The sequence below is a fragment of the Elephantulus edwardii genome, unplaced genomic scaffold, assembly GCF_000299155.1.
Source record: "Elephantulus edwardii isolate Elephantulus edwardi_28Jun2011 unplaced genomic scaffold, EleEdw1.0 scaffold00131, whole genome shotgun sequence".
Lineage (NCBI taxonomy): Eukaryota > Metazoa > Chordata > Mammalia > Macroscelidea > Macroscelididae > Elephantulus > Elephantulus edwardii.
Window position 1 is genome coordinate 5,133,069 of NW_006399881.1, and position 13,033 is coordinate 5,146,101.

The 13,033-nt window shown below is 47.3% G+C and overlaps 1 protein-coding gene across 1 annotated transcript; it reads left to right on the forward strand.

The window, feature by feature from the left end:
* The first annotated feature begins 243 nt into the window (after positions 1–243).
* On the forward strand, positions 244–1,146 carry SOWAHD (sosondowah ankyrin repeat domain family member D). Its single transcript, XM_006893820.1, has one exon. The coding sequence runs from the start codon at positions 244–246 to the stop codon at positions 1,144–1,146; it is 903 nt and encodes a 300-aa protein (XP_006893882.1).
* The last annotated feature ends 11,887 nt before the right edge of the window (positions 1,147–13,033 follow it).

Below are 13,033 nucleotides of genomic sequence, written 5' to 3' on the forward strand. Positions count from 1 at the left end.
AGCCGGGTTTTGCCCCGGGGCCTGGGCCGGAGCGCTCAGCCTCCACGCCCCACCGGCCAGCTCGGGCCCTCCCTCGTCCAGGGCCTGCCTCCCTTGCCTCCCCTCCCTCCTTGCCTCCTTCCCTGCCTCTAAACCCAGTTGCTCAAGCAGCTTCCTTCCCGGGCGCTCGCACCAGTTCCTCTCCCCGTGCGGCCCGGGCAGGGAGGCGAGTGGCAGATCTGAACCGGCAGCCGTGGCACGAGTATGGCCGACCCCCAAGGGCCCGAGAGCTCCGCGCCCAAGGTCTCCCAGGCCACCCCGCTGAGCATCCGGGACGGCGCGCAGTCCTGCCTATGGAGAACGGCCACGGGGAGCCCGGGCAGGTCCCGGGTGGCCGCCTCCAGCTCCCGCGAGTCCTTCCACGGCTTAGGGATGCTGTCGGCGAGCCGGCGGGGCGCGCTGTGCGAGCAGCTGGGGCTGCGGGGGGAGGCTCCCGCCGGGCAGCAGGCGGCAGAGCGCACCGAGCAGCTCGCAGCGGCGGCGGGCGCGAACGCGAGCAGGCTGTGCATGGACGCCCGCGAGCACGCGTGGATGCTGGCGACCGCCGAGGGCCGCTTTGACGTGCTGCAGGAGCTGCTGGAGGCCGAGCCGACGCTGCTGCTGTGGAGCGACCCGATCACCGGCTACTCGGCGCTGCACTGGCTGGCCAAGCACGGGCGCCACGAAGAGCTCATCATGATGCACGACTTCGCCCGGCTCCACGGGCTTCCGCTCGACGTGAGCACGCCGGGCAGCGGCGGCCTCACGCCCCTCCACCTGGCCACGCAGCAGGGCCACGACATGGTCATCAAGGTACTAGTGGGCGCCCTGGGAGCCGACCCCATGCGTCGCGACTACAGCGGCCGCCGGCCCTACCACTACCTGGCGCCCGACGCGTCCTGGCAGCTGCGGGAGCTGTTGGGGGCTGAGGAGTGGGAAGTGGTGGGCGTCGACCAGCGAACCAACGCCAACAACAACAGCAGCGGAGGCGGGTGGAATCAGCGCCGGTCCCTGCATTCAGCAGCCAAGACGGCCAAGGACTCTGAGGGCTCCCGAGCGGTGCACATCCAGGGCCTTTTACGCCAACTGTTTCCCTTCTTCAGGACCGCTGAGGGCGGTGGGGACTGAAAAGCACATAGCGGCTCAAGTTGCTGGAAGGAAGCCTTGTGTTGGGGGAAGGGGGCTTTCCACACCCCCTCTTTCACGGTGCGGGGGGGCGCGCCGCCGTGAACAGTGAAGCTGTGACAGCTCAGCGCGAGGTCTGCAAGGAACTGACCAAATTGGAGCCAGTATCGGGTACCTGTCCCATGCCTTGAGGAGGACCTACGTCGGTGCCCCCCCCCACACTCCACCCCCCTAGAGAGCGCTGCTTGCCAGGCGGGCCTGGCGTGGGGTCCCAGAGTTGCTAGGATAAATGTGTTTGGAGCAGAGTGCGTGTTCCTGCCATGGGAGAAGAGGGGCCATTATGCTTTCAGCAGCAGTTGGAAGCTTATGTTTATTGGAAAACAATAGCTAGTAGAACGAGTTAAGACTGTAATGCACTGATGCGCGGAGGAAGTGCCTAATTGCAGGCGGACTTGACCATTGAGGAGACAACCAGACTTTACTGGTACCTTTTGCAGTATATCACGAATGACTTCTTACGTATATTAAACTGGAATATATTTTAATTGGCTGTTTTTTAATGAGTGTTGTGGTGGGATTTGTTTTCCCCCCACATGACAAAGATGTCCTTTGAGTGCCTTTCCCCCTCCCCTCCTCCTTCCTCAGAGGGTAAAGCTTCAGATTTTGCAAGAGAAAGGTCACCAGCCTGTGGCTAAGTGGCTGTGAGCCAGTGGTCCAAGGTGGAAGGTTCTGGACCTCCTTCTCCAAGCAGAAAAAGGAACACCATTCACCTGAGCTCTGAGTAGAGACAGGGACACGGTCCCTCTCAAAAGGTTTGACCTTTGTCGCAAGAATTATCCTAGAGAAATTGATGGGTATGGGGCCACAGGGGTGGCAATTGAAATTCACCTCAATGTATCCTCCAATGGTGCACGCCCACTGGCACTGTTTTCTTTAGTTTTACCCAACAGCACCGCCTTCCCCCCACCCCCCCAATTAAGTTTAATAAATAAGTTGTAGTTTAGAAAATTGCTCCAATTCAGAAGTAGCATAAATGGGAGAGTTGACTCAGAGGAAAGGAAGGAGAAGCAGTGGGTGGCTGCAGAGCAGGGCTGAACTGGAGAAAACGGTGGTGCATTTAATAAAGACTATCCATGGGGACCTGGTTAGTAGCCTTTAGTGGGGTCTGTTAATGGGTCCTTCGAGCCTCTCATCCCTTGAACATCAGGAAGAAACTGCATTGCCACTGGTCAGACACAACCTGGAGATGGCAACTCTGAGGCCCTCCATCCAGGTTCTTCTGGGGTCTTTTTGCTCCTCTGTGCTCAAATCCTTCCTATGTGTGAGATAATACAGTTAAATGCTTGGTTTATAACCAAAAAGTTGGTTATCAACTTTTTTTTTTTAACTCAGAAGTGCTTGGAAGACAATCCTGGCAATCTATTCCCCCCAACAAATGTGCCACTTAAAAAAAAATATATCCTATGATCACAGTTCTGCCCTGACACACATGTGTTTTCCAGGAGTCTGAATCACCTTGATGCTGACTGGGTTTTTCTGTTGTTTTCTGGGTGAAGACACACACACACACACAAAAATACACCAATTTGAAATTTCTAAGTATACAAATCGGTGACACTGGTTAGTTATATTCATTAAGTGGTGTAACCATTCTAGCTGTCCTTTCCCAAATTATTCTACCACCATCAGCTTAAGCTCCTCTTTTAGAAGCTTGTAAGTTGAAGTTGTCCGTTTGATCACTATAGATCTTCAGAAGAGAACAAGGTTCAGTACACACATTCTTGACTAATTAAGTTAGGCTATCTTTGATCTCAGAGCTTTGGTGGCCAAGTGGGTAAAAGAGTTGTGCTGCCAACTCAAAGGCATATGGTTCAAATCTACCTCACAAAGATGTGCAAACTTCTATGCAGTTCAGGGCCTCTGAAAACATCCTAGAGGCTCTGCTATGAGTTGATTCCAAGGGCACAAGAAAACAACATCCTTTGATTTCAAGAGCTATGGTCACTAGTCCACAGTGTATTGCAATGCTAACAAAAAGGGGCCATATGTCCTCTGTAGTTCTGGGGTTGAGGTTGATTGTTTTGGTTTTTGGTTGGTTTTTTTTTTTTTTAAGTAAGTGTTTTCTGTGGTCAAAACCGATCCATAGCTGACTCTCCAGGTTTTCAGAGGTGGTAGATTCTATCACACTGGAGAAGATTGTCCATCCTTCTCCCATGGAGCAGTGCAGCATTTATTTTCTCCAACATGAATTCATGCTTGAAGCAAGAGAAAAGGTCAGCAGTTCCTGGATACCAGCATTTTTAGAAGATGCACCTCTCTTGTGGTGGAAAGGGGCTCGGAGAAAGAGAAGACCCTAAAAAAAAAGATGAATTGACACGGTGACTGTAACAATGCGCTTGAGCGTATCAGAGATGCTGAGGGTGGTGCAGGATAGGGCAAGGCTCAGATCCGTTCTTAGGGTCGCTATGGATCAAGGTTTACTCACAACACCTAACAATCACCACCACCCCTCTATGTGCCCATTTCACAGATGTAAACTAGCCCACTGATGCTGGTTCCTGCTGCTCCATCTTCCCCATCACAGCTGCCAAGGCAGGTCAGCCATGGTGAAGGTTGTCAGGACAAAGCTTTCCTGCCATATGAACAAGTCTGCAGGTTCCTGGCTCGAAGGGAAGATAGGCATGAGGAGTCTTGGCTGAGTACTCAAAGGTTGTTTATAACCACCAAGACCAAAACAAAACAAACTTCAGTTCTGACTTACAGCAACTTTACAGAACAGAGTAGAAATAACCCCATAGCGTTTCAAGGCTATCTATCTATCTATCTATCTATCTATCTATCTATCTATCTATCTATCTATCTTCAAAGGAAGAGGCTGTCATCCTTCTCTTGCAGATCAGCTGGTTGGTTCCAATGACTGACATTTTCTGTTAGCGACTGAGCACTTTGGCCACTGCACCATCAGACCTCTTCATTTATAACGGTCATCTCAGTGCTGTGGCATCCACTTGACTCAGCTGACCCTCCTGCAGGTTTTCAGAGGCTGCTAATTGCACGGGGTAAGATGGAGGGGTGTGATTGCCCATCTTACACCCTCAGAGCAACTGATGGATTTGAACCACCTGCCTTTGGGTTAGCAGTGCAACTCCTTATCCACTTGGCCGTTAGGGCTCCTATCTTGGAGGATATCAAGGTCAATTGGTATAACTCAGCCTAGTCTACAATGATGATGTTGTTGTTGAGTACCATGAAGCCAGAACTGACCCTCCAATGGGTTTTCAGAGGGGGTAAAACACACAAGAGGAGATTGCCTCTCTTTTTTTTTTCTCCCCAGGAGGGGGCATCTGGTGGGTTTGAACCACATACCTTTGTGTGGGCAGCACAGTTCCTTACCGCTAAGCCGTCATAGCTCAGATTACAATAGTGCTGTCTTTACAGGAGAAGTTAGAAGTGAAGGGGTTTAGTAATTAGCAGATTTGGGCCAAGCTCTTTGCAAGATGAAAACCAAGCGAGCTAAAGATTTGAGAACAGCTTTCTATGGTTTTTCCTAGAGTCAGCTATTCTTCCCCACAGATTTTTTCCCATCATATGCTATCGCCTCGCCTACCTCCTCCATGTAAAATTGAGGTTTGGCTTCAGGGAACAAACACGCATGCTGCAAACTCTCCATGCCTAACATCAAGCCATTGGCATTTCTGGTATGCTCTTCGAGGCAACAGTGGTATGCTTACATCGGGAAAAAGAGCAAATTCCCCAAGAAACCTCTTTCTAGGGAAGCAAAACGGAGTTAGGCGGGTGCTACGAAACGACATATGAGTGGGGGATCCTGGCAAGAAAAGGAGACCATTAGAAGCAGGAGTGGGACCGGTAAGCACCAAAGGGGTCTGGGGGAAAGGAGGGTGCTGAAGGCGCACAGAGGGTGACGCTGACCCAGGGAGGGGTTCTGAAAAGCCTGATCTGAAGCTCCAAGGGTAAGCAGGAGTTGGCCAGTGGGGCAGAGGAAGTGGGGTGGCGGGGGGCTCCTGGCCAAAATCATGGAGTATGTATGGGAGAACGTGTAAACCAGCCACTTGGCACGAGGATGAGAGAAAAACAAGGCTGGAGAAGTTGATGGGAGTCTAGATCAGGAAGAGTTTCCTAACCAGAACCAATTGCTGTTGATTCCAACTCAGGGCAACTCCATGTAGGTCAGAAACTGTGCTCTATAGGGATTTCAAGGAATGCGACCTTTAGGAAGTAGGTTGCCAGGTCTTTCTTCCAAGCTGCCTCTGGGTTGACCTGAACTCTGATCTTTCAGTAGCGAGCCACCCATATGCTTGCTTCAGCAGCATTCTAAAATTGTACCACCCAGGGCCACCCTCTAGTCATGCTAAAAGACAGACATAGGTTTAAACCTGAAAGTTGTTAGGAGCTACAGAAAGTTTCTAATGCATAGGAATCTGTTGTTGTACACCGTCCAGTCTGAACTGACTCATAGTTGACCCTTCAACAAATTTTCAGAAGTAGTAAATTCCACAGGAGGAGATTGCCCATCTTCCTTTCTTTTATTAATTGTGATTTTAGTGAGAATTTACAGAAAGGTTGGGTTCTCATTCATTCATTGTTGTTCATTTTATTCCCTTTCCCCTCCCCCAGTGAAGCACCTCTTGTTCCAGATTGCTGTCTTCCGCCGAGCAGCTGGTGGATTTGAACGGCATACCTTTGGGTTGGCAGAATGCAGCTCCTTACCACCAAGGCCACCAGAGCTCCCTAGAGGAGGATGCCATAATGAACTTTTAGAAAATGTACCCTGCAAGGGAGATCTGGTGGCCTAGTGACAAGAAGCTGCACTGCAATCCCAGAGGTACACGGTTCAAACCCACCAGATACTCTGCTGGAGAGTATCTGACTGTACCAGTCAGATCCGATTTGATGATACTCACACACAAAATAATTTTTTTTTTAAAAAAAGAAAATTCACCCTGGCAGTCAGAGGGAGGATAAATGTGCCAGGAGAGAAACTGAGAACAAACACGTCACACAGTAAATTTCAAGAAAAGCTAGGTGTCAGCCCAAGAGGTTCAATTTTTTTTTTTACATCCTCCACAGCCTTTGCTTTACTAAACCTTACCTGGAAGCCCTCAAGGAATGCTGGTGGCACAGTGATTCGGCATTCAGCTGCTCAGCGAAATGGTGGTGGTTTGGATCCACTTACAGCCTTGGGAGCCCAGCAGGGCAGTTCTGCTCTACCATATAGGTTCCTTATGGGTCGGAATAAATTTGGCACTAGGTTTAATTTGGTTTAGGTTTCATTTCATAATAAGCAAGAGTTTTTGTTGTACTGCCAACCCCTAGATGTGGGCAGTTCAAATCCACCATCTGCTCCATGGGAGAAAGTTGATTGGTCTCCTCCCATGTGATTTACAGCCTTTGAAAACCCACTGGAGGGTCAACTAAGAGTCAGTCAGTTCTAACTCAATTGCAGTGAGAGAGAGAGAAAAAGATGGGAAGGAGACGAGAAAGAGATACTAGCACTGAAAGAGCCCTGGTGGTACAGTGGTTAAAACATTTGGCTGCTGAATTTATGCTGAGTGAAATATCTCAGCCACAAAAGGATGAATACCGCATAACACCATTGTTCTAAAAAAGGACTGACATAGGGGTTTAGGGAGAGAACTGGAGAAGAGTGGATAGATGATAAACATTGCACTGGGACAGATGAGGGGAAGAACTGTCTGAAAGGAATATATGTATGACAACAATCTGGAACCAAAAGTACATTGCAATGGGGACTGGTGAAGCATGGAGTGAGGGTGAGGGAGGAAAATGTGCGACAATGAATACATGAAAATTCAACAGTTCCTGTGAACTTTTATTAAAGTCACAATAAAAGATTTAAAAAGAAATTTTTAACACCCTTCCCCTAAACATTCAACTGCTAACTAAAAAGTTGTCAGTTCAAACCCACTAGCTACTCCACGGCCTGGGAAGCTCACTGGGGACAGTTCCACGTTCCTCTAGGATCACTCAAAAACACCTCATTGCCTTGGAGTCAGAACCCTGTTACAGGTGACCTTCCAGCAGGTTTTTAGAAGCTGTAAAGTCCACAGGAGCTGTTTGCCCATCTTTCTTTCTCGGAACAGCTGGTGGATTCCAACCGCCAGATAGGCACCACCTCTGGATTAGCAGTGCAACTCCCTGCATGTACTATCCCACCAGAGAAGCTGTGCAGTAATCCTGAAGGCATGTAGTTCGAATCCACCAGCTGCTCCACAGGAGAAGGATGGGCAATCTCCTCCTGTGCTATTAACTGCCTCTGAAAACCCACCAGAGGGTCAACTCTGGGTTGGTTTTGACTCCATGGTATACAACAACAAAAACAAGAGTTGGGATGGAGAGATCTGGTGGCAACTGTGTTGCAATCCCAGAGGCATGTGCTGCTCCTTGAGAGAAAGATGGGCAATCTCCTTCTGTGTGATTAACTGCTTCTGAAAACCCACTGGGGGATCTCTTATGCCTTGGTTCCACCGGTACACAACAACAACAAAGAGTTGAAATAGCCTCAACAGCAAAGGGTTTGGAAGGTTGACGTTTAAAACTGACAAATGTCGAGTTGCCCAAGTCGAAGACCTCCTCTGTCCATGACTCACCTTCACCCAAGATAGACAGACACACAGTGGTTCCTGGGCAAAATGTGAGGTCCAGTAGATTGTTGTAAGGTGCTGTCGAGTTGACTACAACGCATAGTAATCCAATGAACAACAGATCTGACCCTTGCCCTATCCTGCATCATCCTCCTCAACTCTGATATACTGCAGCCCAGTTGCTGTGTCAATCCATACCATTGGAAGCCTTCCTCTTTTTAAAAATTTTTTAATAAAATTTTAATTGTGATTTTTTTTACCAATGTTTACAAAGAGTCTTCCTCGTTTTCTCTGACTCTTCACCTTTCTCTACATCCAGTCTTTTTCCAGGAACTGGTCAGATGAACTTGTCTTCAAATCCAAACAACTGCTTTAGTTGCTCTGTGGCCTTGAGCAAATTGCTTATCTCCTGAGAGTTATAGTTCCCCTCCTGGGTAAAATGGAAACAATACCATCTCCTTGGCAGAATTGTTCTGAGGCTTCAACATAATTTATGTGCAGGAAGTAATAGCTGCTCCTTGAGAGAATTGAAAGAGGCTCGGCTTGCAATCAAGGTCACCAAACGTAGGAGTTATTGAATGAAAAACCAATTTACTCTATAAGCTTTCACAATAAAAAAATGAAAAAGAAAAGAAAGCGACTCGGTAGGCTCTTGTAGTGAAATTCTATTACTATGAAAACTGTGAGGGCCAATCCTTTCTGGGACTACCTTGTTTTTCTGGATCTCTCAAGAGATTTTTTTTTTTTTTTTACCTCTGACAGACTAAGGTGCGTCTGGTACAGACCATGGTCTTTGCAATCACTTGTTTTGCATCAGAGAGTCGGACAATGACCAGGGAGGATAGAAGGAGAATTGATGCTTTTGAGATTTGGTGTTGGAGAAGAGTGCTGAGGGTACCATGGACTGCTAGGAAAACAAACAGATTTGTCCTGGAGAGGGTTAAACCGTGCTGCTCCTTGGAGGCAAGGATTCTGAAACTTCGTCTGACATACTTTGGTCATGTTGTAAGGAGAGACCGGTCCTTGGAGAGGGACATCATGCTTGGGAGGGTGGAGGGACAGCACAGGAGGGAAAGGCCCTCTGGGAGGTGGATTGATTCGGTGACTGCGGCAATTGGGATGAGTGTGTCAGAGGCAGTGCGATTGGCACAGGACAGAGCAGTTTAGAGCTGTTGTACATAGGGTCGCTATGAGTCACAGGTGACTCGACGGCACATAACAACAACAACAACCTCTGACAGGGTAGAGTCTTCACCACTTTTCCGTTGCTCGTCTTCATAGAAAATGTGTTTTCCTTTTCTGAAATGTTTCTGCCTTACACAGGTTCCAGTTTCTGCAGGTTTTACTGTACCTACTAGATTGGAGCTGTAGTTTATATTATTCTACCTCTAAGTACTGAACATCCTATGGACGCCTAAAGAATAAACATGGTGTAGAGAAAGTACAGCCAGAGTGTTCCCTGGAGGCAACGATGACAGTTTGTCTCGCATACTTTGAGCATGTTACTTGTTATTGTGTGCCTTTGAGTCGAAACTGACCCATAACCGACCCTCCAGCATGTTTTCAGAGGCAGGAAATCGCACGGGAGGAGATTGCCCATCCTTTTCCCATGGATGTGAACTGTGTGCCTTTGAGATTGCTGCGCAGCTTCTTACCACTAGACCATCAGGCTATTTCTTGGAAAGGAACATTATACAGTTGGAAAGGTTGACGGAAGAGAGGAAGATCCTCAACGAGATGGATTGGCGCAGCAACTACAGCAATGAACTCAAGTATGTCGGAAATTAGGATAATAGAGGATAGGACAAGGGTCAGATCTGTTGTTCATAGGGCCCTATGAATTATACTCGACAGCACCTAACAACAATAAAATGTGTTCACAAGGAGCTCTGGTGGCCTGTTGTGTACAATTGACCCATGCTGACCCTCCAGCGAGTTTTCAGAAACAGTTAATCACATGGGGGCAGATTTCCATCCTTCTCCTGTGAAGCAGCAGGTGGACTTGAACTTCATGCCTCTGGGATTGCAGTGCTGTTTTTTTGCCATTAGGTCACTAGAATGCTGCCAATCCAAAGACATGCTGTTCAAATCCATCAGTTATTCTACAGGAGAAATATGGGCAAGCTCCTCCCTAACGAATAGTCTCTGAAAACTTATTGAGGGGTCTATTTTGAGTCAACTATTACTCGAGGGCATATAATAGCAATAAAACACATATTTCCCATCTGTGGCAGACAATTGGCTCTTCCCCAAAGATGAGGCTGGTTCTGCTCTGCTGATATTCAACAACCTGTATACTTTGACATTGTTGTTGTTGTTATGTGCTGTCAAGTTGCTGTGACTCATAGCAACCCTATGTACAACAGCCCTAAAGCCTGCTCTATCCCTTGCCAATCTTATTGTCTCTGACACACCCACCATCAATCCCCTAGTGACTGAATCAATCCATGTTATCGAGGGTCTTCCTCTCCTTTGCTGTCCCTCCACCCTCCCAAACATGACATCTCTCTCCAAGGACTGATCCCACCTTGCAGCATGTCCAAAATATGTCAGATGAAGCTTCAGAATCCTTGCCTGCCTGGTTTCGCCCTCGCCAGGATGAACTTGTTTGTTCTCCTAGCAGTCCATGGTATATTCAATACTCTTCTCCAGCACCAAATCTCAAAGGCATCAACTCTTCTTCTATCATCCCTAGTCATTGTCCAGCTCTGTAACGCATAGCAAGTAATTGCAAAGACCATGGCCTATATCAGACGCACCTTAATCTCCAGACTGACATCGTTGCTCCTCAGTACCTTGGAGCCGTCTCTGACAGCAGATTTTCCCAATGCAATTTGTCTTTTAATTTCCTGGATGCTGATACCAAGATTGTAGAGCCAAGCAAACTGAAACTGTCAACAATCTCAATCTGTTCATCATCTATCATGATGCTGCCAATTGGCCCAGTGGTGAGAGTCTTTGTTTTCTTGATGTTGAGCCTCAATCCATATTGAAGGCTGCAGTCCTTGACCTTCTGCAGTAAGCTCTTCAGGTCCTCCTCAGTTTCAGCAAGCAGGTTGTGTCATCTGTATAACGCAGATTGTTGATGAGTCTACCTCCAATCCTGATGCCACACTTCTCCTCATAGAGCTCAGCTTCCCAGATAATCTGTTCCACATATAAATTGAAAAGGTATGGAGATAGGACACATCCTCGATGCACACCCTTCCAATTTTGAACCATTAGATATAATTTTAACAAACTAAGCTACCTTGATCTCAGCACACAGAAGAATTGAATGCCAAGCAAGTACTTCAGGTATTATTTCCAGATAAAGTTGAAAGCTGGGCTCACAGTTAAACCTGAAATTCTCTGAAGACATTAACATTCTTCTTCACCTTGTGACCCTGTTTATCTATAGAAATGCCTCCTCCCACTTCTAGATAGCACACCCAACATTCTTCACACACTGCCTTTCCTCCTTCCCTTTAATGTCTGTCCCCTTTGGAAATTTAACTCATGCTCTCAGCACCGTCTCCCATCAGTTATTTTTCTCTCTAATATCTTCAAGCAAGAAGCCCTGATGGTTCAAATACTTAAGTATTAAACCCCTTGCGGAAAGACTGGCTGTTCAAATGCACACAGAAGCTCTGTGGGAAGAAATATCTGGTAATCAATTCCCATAAAGGTTCACTCACTCACTCTCAATGCTGTCAATTCATAATTGACTCATAGCTGACCCTCCATTGGGTTTTTGAGGCTGTAAATCACAAGAGAAGAGATAGCCCATCTTTCCCTCTCAGCGCCACTGATGGATTTGAACCATCAGAGAGGCACAGCCTTTGAGTTACCAGTGAAACTCCCTAGGCCACTAGAGCTCCCTCCCATAAAGATTACACCAAGGAAACTCTATGGGTTGAAGAAAAGCAAAGATGTATGGGGGAAATAATTAGCCCATTGTACTAATGGACCTCAACCTCTGTGACCCCGAGACCAGAAGAATTAAATAGTGCCCAGCTGTCACTATGAACCACTCTGAAAGGGCTTACATGAGAGGGTAGACTGGGAGATACATGTGCAACAAAGCTCAAAAATATAAAAAAATGGCCAGGCCTATAAGTCCCAAGACTACAGCCCTTCATCACCCTTTGAACCTGGAACAAAACACACTCTTGTGGCTTAAATTTTACCCAAACAATAGTGGTGGGGAGTTGCACTGCTAACCCAAAGGCATGTGGTTTGAATCCACCAGCTAGTTGCTCCATGGGGGAAAGATGGGCCGTCTCCTCCTGTGTAATTTACTGCCTCTGAAAACCCAATGGAGGGTCAACTATGGGCCAGTTCTGTACCTAACAACAACAACAGAAGGTGAGCAGGGAGGTCTGGCTTTGTAGTGCATAAGGAATTGTGCTGTTAACCTAATAGATGGTGCCTCTCCGGTGGTTTAAATCCATCAGCAGCTCTGGGGAGAAAGACAGGTAATCTGGTGCTATTTCCAGCCTTAGAAACACAGTGGAGGGTAGCTATGAGTTGGTACTAACTCTACAGCATCAAATTGAGTTGACTTGCGAGGAAGAACAATAAATAATACCAGGGAGGTACACAGTCCTTGGAGCTCTGGTGACCTAGTGGCAAGGAGCTGCACTGCAATCCCAAAAGCACGTGGTTCAAGGCCACCAGCTGCTCCACAGGAGAAGGATGAGCAATTTCCTCCTGTCTCTGAAAACCTGCCAGAGGGTCAGTTATGGGTCAGTTTTGACTCTACAGTACACAACAGCACAACTCAGTCCTTAGAACAATCAACTATACAAGATCAATAAGGCAGCATTTGCCCAGGGATAAACTATGGGAAGCCAAACTTTATACCAAATATTATATGAAAACCTTTGTTCAGGAATTGAAGGAATTACAGATTTATAAGTTTGGATTTCTCTTGTGACAGATCCTAGAAAATGAGCTGTTTGTTCCCTGCAAGACAGGAGACAGCAAGGGGCCCCCTACAGAGGGAGTGTTGCTTCCTGAGCTAGAGTTCACCCTGAGGCATCAAGGTTAATAGTTAAAGGTAAACCAAATTCTTGCATTTGTGAACCCCTCCTTCCTGAGTCAACCAGAAGGTTTTCAATAGAAAGAGTTTGGCTTCATTTGCATTTATTTCTCTTTGTGATTTACTTCCTGGTAATTTTCAATAAAGATACAGAGAAGCTTGGCTTGGGGTCTTCAGTCGAGAACTGCTGGCCCCCTTTTTTATGCTCTCTGCTCTATCACATTCCTGGCTGTTTGTCTCATTA